The sequence below is a fragment of the Ursus americanus genome, chromosome X (genome assembly GCF_024610735.1).
Source record: "Ursus americanus isolate L20-20 chromosome X, mUrsAme1.1.p, whole genome shotgun sequence".
Lineage (NCBI taxonomy): Eukaryota > Metazoa > Chordata > Mammalia > Carnivora > Ursidae > Ursus > Ursus americanus.
The window spans coordinates 30930715-30943365 of record NC_142164.1 but is presented as its reverse complement, the minus strand read 5'-3'; the positions used below and the strand labels follow the sequence as shown (position 1 = coordinate 30943365).

At 38.6% G+C, this 12651-nt stretch overlaps 1 protein-coding gene across 8 annotated transcripts in view; it reads right to left on the bottom strand.

Annotated features, from left to right (window-relative positions):
- Window positions 1–12651, bottom strand: part of KLHL13 (kelch like family member 13) — a 192380-nt gene that overhangs the window by 7307 nt on the left and 172422 nt on the right. For all 8 annotated transcript variants that reach the window (XM_045805018.2, XM_045805021.2, XM_045805017.2 and 5 more), the window contains one exon: window positions 4074–4869. In XM_045805018.2, coding sequence (XP_045660974.2) covers window positions 4074–4869 — 796 coding nt within the window. The remainder of the gene's footprint in view (window positions 1–4073; window positions 4870–12651) is intronic.

The following is a 12651-nucleotide window of genomic DNA, read 5'->3' as shown; positions in this document are numbered from 1 at the left end:
AAATTGTGGTTCTTCGGCAATACAGCGGCGGAGCTGATGAGCTGTGACAAGATCCTGGGGCCTACGAAGCGGAAAATATTGACTTTCTGGCCCTCGACACAACTTCGCTGACCCTTATTCTAGAGAATCCTCTTCCGTCACCTGGTTGCCTGCAATTTAAATTAGAGACCCTCTCCAATGTAAGAATTGCATGTAGGGTGCTTACTTCACATGAATCATGAAAGATTCCTATTTTCTCAGGTGATTCTACTGGAGCCCAGAATCGGTCCCCAGGGATGATGTGGAACGTACTCGTTCTTTTCGAGAGTAGGAAAGGGAGGAACCCTGAATCACCACAGAGGGGCTATGATCTCTAGAATCTTAAGAGCGCCCGCTGGCGCTGTGTTGCTTAATGAAGAAAACCGCAAATCCATGAAGGGATATGGAGGCATCTGATAAATTTCGGTAATTTTATTGCACATTTATTTGAAAAAAATCTAACACGTTTTCTATAAGTTATTTCATTATGTGAAAGCTTGACTTATTAATATTTAACAGAAATGAAAGGTATCTGAGCTGTCATATTTCTCTTCAATATAGCAAACCTCAATGGAAGATCGATTTCTTCCATGACATAAGCTTGAAAGATGCCAGAAATAACTGACTTCTCTTTCACTTAAGTGACAGCTACTCTGAGCTTCACGTAGTTTCCAGTTGTACCCGGTGTCAAAGGAAAGCAGTGTTTCTAAGGAATTCGATTCCAGCAATATGCCAGGCTCACGTACACACCAGTGGCATCTTTTTGATGTACTATGGGCTTGGGTCCATCCATACACACTCCATGAAGGGATTTTAAAAAGCCAAATGCACTAAAATGATCGCAAATGTCTTGCAAATGCTGCCACTGTTTTCATAATTACATCTAGGAAAGGGTCATTGCGTATATGAAGAATAAATAATATACTGGTACTAATGAACCTAACTAAATCGTTGTGTTTTTTTTTTAAGAAAAGATTTTACTTTTAAGTAGTCTCTACACCCAACATGGAGCTCGAACTTACAACCCTGAGATCAAGAGTCACATCCTCTACTGACTGAGCCAGCCAGGGACCCCAAACCTATTAAATTGTTAAGTGACTCTCCCATCGATCCCCGCTTGCCTGCCACCCCCTTCTCCCCCCTTCTCTATTGACACAGGCATGTTAATACGGCCGTGTAATCAGTTAAGATGGGAATGTGAAGTTACTGTAACAGATGTTCCTGTGTGTGTGTAGACGGTGTTCCCATAAAAAAACGTTTATGGACCAGGAGAAATGTTAAAAACCCAGCCTCTGGCGGGAACATTCAGGAATATAAGCAAGAGTCTCTTTAGGACCGAAATCTGCTATTGTGCAAAAACCATGGGTCCAAGAAAACTGGAAAGGTCAAGTGACACATATATAAAGAGAAACATTATTAATAAAGAGAATTCAGAAGAAGTCAATAATACAGAATGTGACAAGATAAAACAGTCTACTTCTTGCTCCCCTGTGGATCTAAAATAGGAGAAACCCAAAGGAGGTGGGGTGGCCTGAAGGTTCTCGTGCAATTAAGATCCAAGATTTCAGTGTACTTTAGCAAATCAACTGATTTTCTTAAAAAAAAAAAAAAAACACCCTTTCAATATATTTTAACTTCAAATCTTTACTACAGACTGGCTTTGCTGGGTATGCCAATTTTAAGGCAAAGAGTCATTTTCTACAAAAGCGTACTCACTCATGGATTATACGAGGTAATTTCAAAGGGAAAAATGTCATTGGCCTTTAAACGGAATTAGAGTTGTTTCTTGGTATTGAGGTTTGTGTCTATATTACCACCATCTATGTATTTGTGAAACATGCAGTTTACAAATTTAGATAAAAATGGGCCTCTATTTACCATCTAGAGGGGTAATCATTTTTCAGAATATTCAAGTCATTATCCTCAGGTTTAAACTCTGGGAGATTGTGATTTAAAACCTAATATGTAATCAAATAGTTATTATGTATTAGGAATAGCTCGTGAAGGTATGCTTCTCTTGCTTCTTTTTACTTTCAAACCGAAACACAGAAGACTATCTTTAGCAAGAGATGCAGGGTGTGATTTCTGAAGGGTCACGAGCAAGGGAGGCAGCCACGTGCCCAATGACGTAGTCTACTTCTTGATCCCAAATGAGTATAACATGGCAAGAGCTCAGGAAAAGAGGGCCTCTAGCTTCTTGGTTTTATGTCATGACTCTCCTTGGCCTGAAGATGATAACGTCTCAGAAGAATAAGGCCTCTAGTTAATAGGAGGAATGATATATTGAAAACTGCATATTAACAGGGGTGATAGCATCAAGAAGCAAGCACTGACTGCAAAATCGGAGCTATTTCCTTTGAGGAAAGAAGTTCCGAAATGACCACTGACTGCCAGGACTGATGACCTATAATTTGTAAACTTGTAAAGATGATCTTATATCAGTGATTTTACCAAGAAAGCGCCAAATCACTAGTTGCAGCTTTTGAGTATTTCCAGACACCCTCAATTTAAAATAGTATCACAGCATGAAAATGTGTGTGGGTTGAGTGAGGAGACCTGAAATGACAATTCTACACTAAGGGTACCAATGCCTCAAATGTTTTTGAAAGTCTGATTATTAAAATATATTGGGCAATCTCTGTGGTTCATGATAATGACACCGAGTCCAACCATTTGGAGAGCCCGGTCTTAGAAAAAAAAAAAATCACTGTGACAACAGAGGCAAAGAAGAACTGTAGGTAGGAAAGATCAGTAACATTAAGACGTCATTAACGAGAAAGGGCTTGATCAGCTGGAGAGTGTAAGAGGTGAGAGCTGTTGGTTTTGCCTCCAATAAATAGCTTATTCTTAAATCCATTAAGCTACCAAGAAAAAGATGCCAATAACTACTCCGAATTTATCCAGAGCCAAGGCCAATATTTCCCACTTCCCCAGCATTACAGAGCCTGGAATACTGGTCAACTACAAAGACTCTATTCACCGCAGAATAAAAGAGGGGTGAGAAAAAGAGGCCAAATAATGCAAGGTGTGACAGAAAAATGTGGTCTTCCTGATTTCTTTTTGGACAGCTATCTTACTCCAATTTCACCTAAAATAACAAAATTAGTGTTCATTTACATAGCCAAAGTACTGCTCTATGTTAACTGTACTTGTGACCAATCTTCGATTAGGGAGACAAAAAAGTGGCCATCTAATAAAGCTTATGAGAGCAGTTTACACTGAAGAAAACTGTGTGGCATTTCACTAAGAGTGAATGATTTTTTAAAAGATTTTATTTATTCACTTATTTATTTGAGAGAGAGAGAGAGCAAGAATGCATGAGTGGAGGAAGGGGAAAAACATAGGGAGAGGGATAAGCAGACTCCCTGTTGAGCGGGAAGCCTGACGCAGGACTCGATCTCGTGACCCTGAGATCATGACCTGAGCTGAAATCAAGAGTTGGACGCTTAGCTGACTGAGCCGCCCAGGTGCCCCAAGAGAGAATGATTTTTAAAACTAGTAATCACAGATCACATTACTCACAGTAAATACATTTTGGATAATATTGAACTTTGTACATTTAATTGACAAAGAAAACTATCTTACTATGTGATCTAGGGTCTAGGATAGGGTAAAAGATCATGTAAAAGAAGAAACGATACCAGTCAGGCCTCTGTAAGGAAGGATTTTAACCTGTACAGTAAAATGTTATGTGGGTGTTTAAAAATGGAAAATAAGGAAACATGCCAAACTTCTGTCCGAGATCCTATTAGAATTGAAATTAGCAGAATATACTTTGTAGTTACACTGTCAAGATGAAAACCATATATACTGCCAAATAAAATATTCTGCAACATACTGATATATTCCTAAAATATAATTTGTACTCTGGCCAACAATATAAATCCGGATTAGGCATACAGATTGTCTCTGATATTTCCTAAGAAAAACAGTTTAAATGAAACCCTAGCTACATTTTTGTCTTTAATTTTACGGAACTGCTTATTTTATGATTTAACGAGAATTTGGGGGTAAAGAAATTAGTCTCTATGCTTAACATAAATGCACACACTTACGCAGTTCGCCAGCTGCATTTCTCCCACCGACTGCATACAGATATCCTTTGAGGGCACTTAGGTGGAAGAAGGTGCGCTTTTCGTTTAAAGACGCAACCTGCATCCATTTGTTGTAGCGAGGATCAAATCTGAAGACTGTATCGACGGCCGTTTTTCCTTTTGTGTCATAATTACTCTGTCCGCCGACGACGTAGAGGAAATTTCCAATGACAGCAATGCCATGCTGGTATCTTGGGGCATCCATGGGGGCTAACGATTTCCATTCATGGGCCTTTTCATCATACATGCGCAATTCCTTGCTGACAACCAGCTGCTGCCTCAGAACTCCTCCTAGTGTGACCAAGTGAGTGGTGTCAGACCGAATGGCAGTCCTGTCTGACTGCATCACTGGCTGCATATACGGCATCATTTGGTAATTGCTGGCTTCCAAAAGGAGATTCACACAGGTATTGTCAGTTCTCATGAAATCCACGGTTTGCACGTAATTAATGAGCTCCTGCGGTGTCATCAGCGGAAATCGTATGTTCTTCATTAATTTTGCAGCAAAGTCCATCCGAGGCTCTTCTAGGCGTAGCCAGCGACAGGTAGCCTTAAAGAGCTCAAGTTCAGTGCAATGCTTAAGGCTATTACTGGAAAGCACAAAGGCAAGACGCTCGAAAGGGAGTTTCAAGAACTCCCCCGTGCTCAGCAATGCAGGAAAATTCTTCAAGACAAAACTGTTGACGTATTTATCCACTTCTGTCAGATTGTAGGTGTTGGCAATCCGACCAACTTCGACACAATTGTCCAAAGTGACCTATTAGCCAATAAAAAAAAATTAAAATGCTACCAATTTCATGACACTCACATCTGGATAACATAAATACCTGTTCTAGAAGAAGAGTAAACTAAGCTTTTTACTGTCCATATAGATGCAAATTCAAATTCGTATCTAAATACATCAATAATGTAAAGAGAGTTCACAAACCACCTTCACCTAACCCAAGAGAAAGGTGACTAAAAGAAAATTATCTACATCACATCAACAAGAGAAAGGATAAAAACTCTATGATCATTTCAATAGATGCAAAAAAAAGCATCTGACAAAGTACAATATCCATTCATGATAAAAACCCTCAACAAAGTACGTTTAGAGGGCACACACCTCAAACCCAATAAAGGCCATACACGAAAAACCCACAACTAACATCACACCCAACGGGGAAAAACTGAGAGCTTCTCCCCTGAGATGAAGAACAAGACAAGGATGTCTACTCTCATCACTTTATCCAACATAGTACTGGAAGTCCTAGCCACAGCAATCAGACAAGAAAAAGAAATAAAAGGCATCCAAATTGGCAAGGAAGAAGTAAAACAGTCAATATTTGCAGATGATGTGATATTATATATAGAAAACCCTAAAGACTCCACCAAAAAAACCACTAGAACTGATAAATGAACTCAGTAAGGTCACAGGATACAAAATCACTACACAGAGACCCATTGCATTTCTATATACTAAAAATGAAGTAGCAAAATGAGAAATTAAGAAAACAATCCCATTTACAATTACACCAAAAATAATAAAAGACCTAATAAACTTAACCAAGGAGGTAAAAGCCCCGTACTCTGAAAACTATAAAACACTGATGACAAAAAATTGAAGATGACACAAACAAATGGAAAAATATTCCATGTTCATGGATTGCAAGAATAAATATTGTTAAAAAGTCCATACTACTCAAAGCAATCTACACATTTAATGCAATCCCTATCAAAACACCAGCAGCATTTTTCACAGAAGTAGAACAAACAATCATAAAATTTATATGGAACCACAAAAGATCCCGAAGAGCCAAAGCAATCTTGAAAAAGAAAAACAAAGCTGGAGGCATCACAATTCTGGACTTCAAGTTATATTACAAAGCTCTAGTGATCAACACAGTATGGCACTAGCACAAAAACATACACGCATCAATAGAGCAGAACAGGAAACCCAGAAATAAACCCATGATTATACAGTCTATTAATCTTTGACAAAGGAGCAAGAACATGCAATGGGAAAAGGACAGTCTCTTCAACAAATGGTGTTGGGCAAACTGGACAGGTACATGCAGAAGAATGAAACTGGACCCCTTACACACACCATACACAAAAGTAAACCCAAAATGGATTAAAGGCCTAAAAGTGAGACCTGAAACCATATAAATCCTAGAAGAGAACACAGGAAGTAATTTCTCTGACATCAGCTGTAGCAACATTTTTCTAGATATATCTCCCGAGGCAAGGGAAAGCACAAGCAAAAATAAACTATTGGGACTATGTCAAAATAAAAACTTCTGCACGGCAAAGGAAACTAATATGATCCAGTAATTGCACTACTGGGTATTTACCCAAGGAATATGAAAACACTAACTTGAAAGGATATTCGCATCCCTATGTTTATTGCAGCATTATTTACAATAGCCAAACTATGGAAGCAGCCCAAGTGTCCATCCATAGATGAATGGATAAAGAAGATGTGGTAAACACACACACACACACACACACACACACACACACACACACAGGAATATTATTCAGCCATAAAAACGAATGAAATCTTGCCATTTGCAACACATGGATGGATCTAAAGAGTATAATGGTAAGTGAAATAAGTCAGAGAAAGACAAATACCATCGGATTTCACTCATATGTAGAATTTAAGAAACAAAACAAATGAACAAAGGAAAAAGACAAAACAAAAAACAGATTCTTAACTACAGAGAACAAACAGATGGTTACCAGAGGGGGGGGTTGGTTGGGGGGGGATGGGTGAAACAGGTGATGGGGATTAATAGTATACTTATCTTGATGAGCACTGAGTAATGTACAGAATTGCTGAATCACTATATTGTACACCTGAAACTTACATAATACTGTTTGTCAACTATATTGGAATTAAAATAAAAAAGTGGCCAATAAATATTTATTGAATATTGAAAAAATTTTTTTAAAGTACCAAAATCAGTAGAAGTTACCCTAAGAAACAACGTTATGACTTGATTGTGGCCAAAATAATTCCTTTTCTCTTCTTGAAAATGTGTGTTTCCTCCCCCAAAAAATACTAAATGAAATTCTGGCTAAATGGAAATTTTGGAAAAATAGAGGGTTATTCTATTATGGTCCACCTTAATCTACTTCTCAGTCATGATTCTTAGAAGTTACATTGCTAGCAGATCCACAAACAGAAAATCTCGAATACGGGATCTCTAGATTTCTCTTTCATGTAAACAGTCATGGTTCCTTACTGTGATTCACTCTGATTCCTTCAAAAGTTATTGTTTCTGATGAACGTAACTTAATAAGGCAATTATTCCTAGGGTGAAGTTATTTTCACATTATTTATGTTAAAACACAAGGAAAGGAATCACTTCTGTGAGGACTGGAATAGGTGTATCTCCATCAAATTTACTCATGACATAGTCAATTTCTGGTGTCTATGATGACGGCTTGGCCATTCTCTTATTCCCAGCATACTCTAGCTCTGCCTGGAGTCAAAATGAGCCTAGAAAAGTCTCCCCTGCACAGATGACAATGTAGCAAAAACAGAAAATAGGAAAAGGAGACAAGTGATGGAGCGGCCCGTCTTCAGCAAGAGCTCTTTCTGATGCTTTCATAACTGGTCAAAAGTGAAAACAGGAAAATCATATCAGCAAATATTATGCAAGGAATAAATCACTGAAACAAGCCTACCATAGAAATACCTATGTGTGTATACAAACACGCAAGCAAGTCACAAAGGACTCAAATGTTTTCTCTTAATTTTCTCAGTGTGTGTGTTCACGTATGTCACGTAAACGCCACTAACGCAACTGCATTGTTAACAGATTAGCTGCTGATTAAGAGAAAATCGGCTAATCCTTGCATTATTCGTTTATTTAAAAGCTGAAATGAGACTAAAATAATTACTCCTCTGCATAAAATATCAGCCCAGTTAAGACATATCATCGCTGAAAGCTCTAAGGTTCAGACACACACAAGGCTATTTTCATAGATTGATTACTCAGGAAGAATTGGAACAATTTTAAGCGGCTGATTTGCTTTACGGGAATTGCCAAAAAAATTTTAATTGCTTATTATTCTTAATAGCTATATATTTAAAAAAATGCTAAAACAGAACGGCAACACAAAAGACATAGGAAAAATGAATTAACAAATTAGGGGCCTTTTGAAATACACAGTTTCACACCGCTCAGTACCTTGGATTTCTAATGTGGTTAATAAAAAGTGCGTTTCAATCCGATTTTAAGCATGCTACGTTGGCGTCTCATAAAAGTCTTCATCGCGTAAATGAAGTTACAGGGAATTGCCAGTTGCCCATATCACCTCGGGTGGCAGGAATTAGTGTCTGGGGTCATGAGTCCACTTTCTGAAGCAGGAAAGAAGTAGCCTTTCCCCAGAGCAAGTGTAATTTGCGCTTTTGAACACATTGACTAGTATGGATAAGCAAAAGTTGATGAGAACACACAAATAATTATTCCCAAGTTTGCAGATTCTCACCCTTATGGATATGCTCACCAATAAAGCAACCAAAAATGGGTACTTCAAATAGGCAAAATGACACTATCAGTTTTTGGTCACCAGATGTAAGTTTAAATTTATAGCATTTAAGACGAATAGAGATAAAAAAATTCAAAACCAAACTGTGTAATTTAGGAATGGGATCAAGGTATTTAGTTCTTTCCCCTTTACCCCTTCAACTTCATCCAATAAGAAAACAAAATAACAGCATAAAAAAACCTACCTTTGACTTAAGGGCTTTTGGAAAATATCTCTATATTGCTCAGAGACAGATATACAAAATACAAAAGACCTCGACAGACCACCTAGTATGTATAGATAGCCGCCTACTCTTTTCTTAAAAATCACCCGAGAAAGGTATTTCATAACCTCTCAAATTGTCATCTTCTTGACGGAGGGACTAGCATTTTCTATACCCCGTGTACAACAGGTACCACACTGTGGGTATATAACAAAGGTTAAACACTCTAATTATCAGCAACATAAAAATTAAGGATGTGACGATAGATAAAGCTAAAACTAGAATACATTTTGAATTAATATAAAACATTACTAGACCTTTAATTTTAAAATGAAATTCGGATAAAAATTATGTAATAGAAAATTAGTTGAAGCGTGTGTCATCAAGGCTAAAACAATTAATCATAGATTGTGGGGATTATAGAAGCAAAGCCTAGAATAACAGTTAACAATATAAGCAGGTCAAAATGATGGAATAATGGTAAACGATTTTGGACAAATACACGATTATTCAATTATGGCTCATTTTCATCTACCTCTCAGTCATGATTCTTAAAAGTGCTTCAGTTAGCATATACCCAAACATTTAGCCTAGATAGTATTAAATAACGGATATGTTAAGTAATGTAACGCTTAACAAAATTCATGTATATATTAGAATACATTACATTTTGAAATATAAAACACGAAGTTTAAAGGTTATTTGAAAAAAAAAAACCAGCTCGTAAGTAGAAAGAGCTCTGATTTCATCTGCATATACAACCTGGCCAAAATTCCAAAGAAGAGTTATTACAGACATGAATTCAAATATGTATTAGTGTTTTAAAGGAGAGAGAAGTGAAAAAGGACAAAATTTCTCAACCACTTATGAGAACCAATAAAATTGCTTTTAAAATAACCAAGCGCACATTTGAGTTTCCTTGATATAAACTATTATAAATTATTCTATTGTAATCAAACAACCTTCCTCGGTCACCCTAAAGGCAGTTCCAGTCATCATCATTTTCAAAGCGGCATTCTCATTAACACACAGTTCCTCACTGCTGCTATATTCGGTTGTTCAAATCTAACTCACGGTATTGTAAAGACAGGTTTCATCGGCAATCTGTGATGCTATTTTGTTGAAGATCAATGTGTTATACGAATAAACTTCCACTTAGGAAAAAAGCAAAAACAAAAATGAGTATCTGCTTTTGTACGCTCAAGGAAAATGCAAAGACTAAGAAGGTAGTTGGCACATTTGGGGGGGGACCCCTCAGATAGTCAATGCACCAAATTCTCCTTGGTGATATCTAGTTTATTAAAACGGCAGCCTGACTTCACGTACAACCGATGCGGAGAGAGAGAAAGCATGTCCACAGATTGGGAAGAAATCAAATAAGCTACTGTGGCCGGGGGGAGGGCAGAGGATGTAAGAGGCATCTCGTCCCGGGCCTCCTTCCACAGGTGGGAACATCACAGGACACAGGGAAGGGTCCTTTCGGGAAGGAGAACAAAAAGATGATGAAAAGCCAAAAACTTTTCTGTCTCAGTCTTCGTCTCTCTTCAAATTCTAACTGAAGAATACTGATGGCGTGTCTCCGGCTTGGGGGACCCAATTGTCTTACTGCTTTGCACTTTGAATGCACCATTATAATGCATTCTAATGGTCATGGGAGAATGAATAGACTGGAGCCCAGGCTGGGCCTCTTCTTCCCCTACAGAGTCCCACACGGCAGATGGGCAAGAGCGTGGTGGCCCACAGTCTGGGCACCAACTAATAAGAATAGATGTTCAACCATAAGCAACCAGTATCTGGGTATTACTGAATGTCTGCCTTGACAATATGGAAGTCAGCAATGGCTTGGTTGGGGAGGGGAGGAACAGCTTCGATTCATTGTAAAATTATCTGTACCAGTTTTCCTCTGATTTGCATTAAACCTCCCCAAAGGCAAAAAAAAATTATCTGAAAAGACATGTTTGTTAATTTTTATGGGCAAATCCAATTTAGATCAAACAAGGAATGTGAACTATAATTACGATACAGGAAATTCTGACATCAAGAGCATTCCCAAAGCTTGCTGCTGATATCATCATTGACTAGCAAAAGAAACTGTCTTTTTTTCTTCTTCTGATTTCCTTCATTTTTCCTTTGAGAGAACTCCTTTTCTCTGCCTTTTGTCTCTCCTACATTTGCACCTCCTTTCTTCTCCTTGTACTTTAAAGATTTATTTACTTTGAGAGTGAGACAGAGAGAGAGAGAGTGGGTGGGGAGGGGCAGAGGGAGAGGGAGAGAGAAAGACAAATCTCAAGCAGACTCCCCACTGAGCGTGGAGCCCGATGTGGGGCTTGATCTGGCGACCCTGCGATCACGACCTGAGCCGAAACCAAGAGTGGGCCGCTTAACCAACTACGCCACCCCGGCGCCCCCTCGCCTCTTTTGTTTTCCACTGTCTCCAATTCCTCTACATTTCATCCTGAGCTCCCCACCCCAATCAGTGAAAATAAATGCACAAGGGGAACCAATGCTATGCATGCCTCCAGGAAAGAAAAAAAAAAAAAACCACACAACTTGAAAAAAAATGAGTTTAAAGAAAGGCTACAGCACAATGGCATCTTCACTCTCTGATTAAATATGCTTTTATATAAAAAGAAAATGGTTTCTTGCTCACCTTCATTCTGGTTTGTTTATTCTGGATAATTGTATATTTAAATTGTAATATTTCCAGTTCAATGACCAACGTCCTCCCTCAGCAACCTTATGTTAAAAAATTGGGTTTTGTGGGCTAGCCTGTAATCCTCCATAACAGTAATTCCGTGGGGCGAATGCTAGATGTTACAAATTCCCAATAGCAGACAAACGATAAACAAAAATCTTAACCACAACCTGTTGGTGAATCAGGGGATGGCTGCACAGTATTTAGCACGCTGTAGTTACACAGTGTCATGGAGACGAAAACAAATTTTCCATCAACTCCATAATACAGGAGAGTGAATGTTTTTAGTTTAACCTATAATTTTACCTACTCTGCTCTACATCCTTGCTGTTGTCCCTCTAAATCCATTTCATAGTTCTCTTACACCGGGCAAGAAAAGTAACCTAGCAAGAACGAAAGCACCAGCTCCCATAAACTATAATACTAATTTACACGTTAAGAGAAAAGCATTACTTCGAAAGATGGCAAAGTTGGGAGGAGAGTGGTTCTTGTTCTATGGAGCCTGATGCTCTGTTCTAGAACACTGGGGCTTCTCCCTGACCCAAGGTGAGGGTGGCTTTAGTTTCGTATTTCAAGTTATCATTCAAGGGACGCCTGGGGGGCTCAGTGGGTTAAGCATCCGACTCTTGATTTTGGCTCAGGTCATGATCTTGGGGTCATGCAATTAAGCCCCGGTCGGGCTCCGTGCTCAGCAGGGAGTCTGCGGGAGATTCTCTCTCCCTCTCCCTCTGCCTCTCCCGTTTGCACTCTCTCTCAAATAAATCTTTAAAGTTGTCATTCAAAGCTACCATACAAACGCTTTGTGACTTACTTGCTCAGCCACATTTTCACCTACACAAATGAGGGGGGACGGGAGAAACTACAGCTGTACTGGAAGCTAACTCTTCTTCCTACAAGCTCAAAGCCAAGTAGTCTCTTGACTATGTGAAGTATAATCACACCCCATCATTAAAAACATAAACCTATTCGCTCAAAACCTTAAAACATGAGATTGTTCTATTTAAAAATTATCCATAAAACTTAGCTTGTGGGAGAACTCAAAACAAGTCTACCCTTGAAAAATACACTATCTCGAAACTTCCAGGTCTTATAAGTAGAAA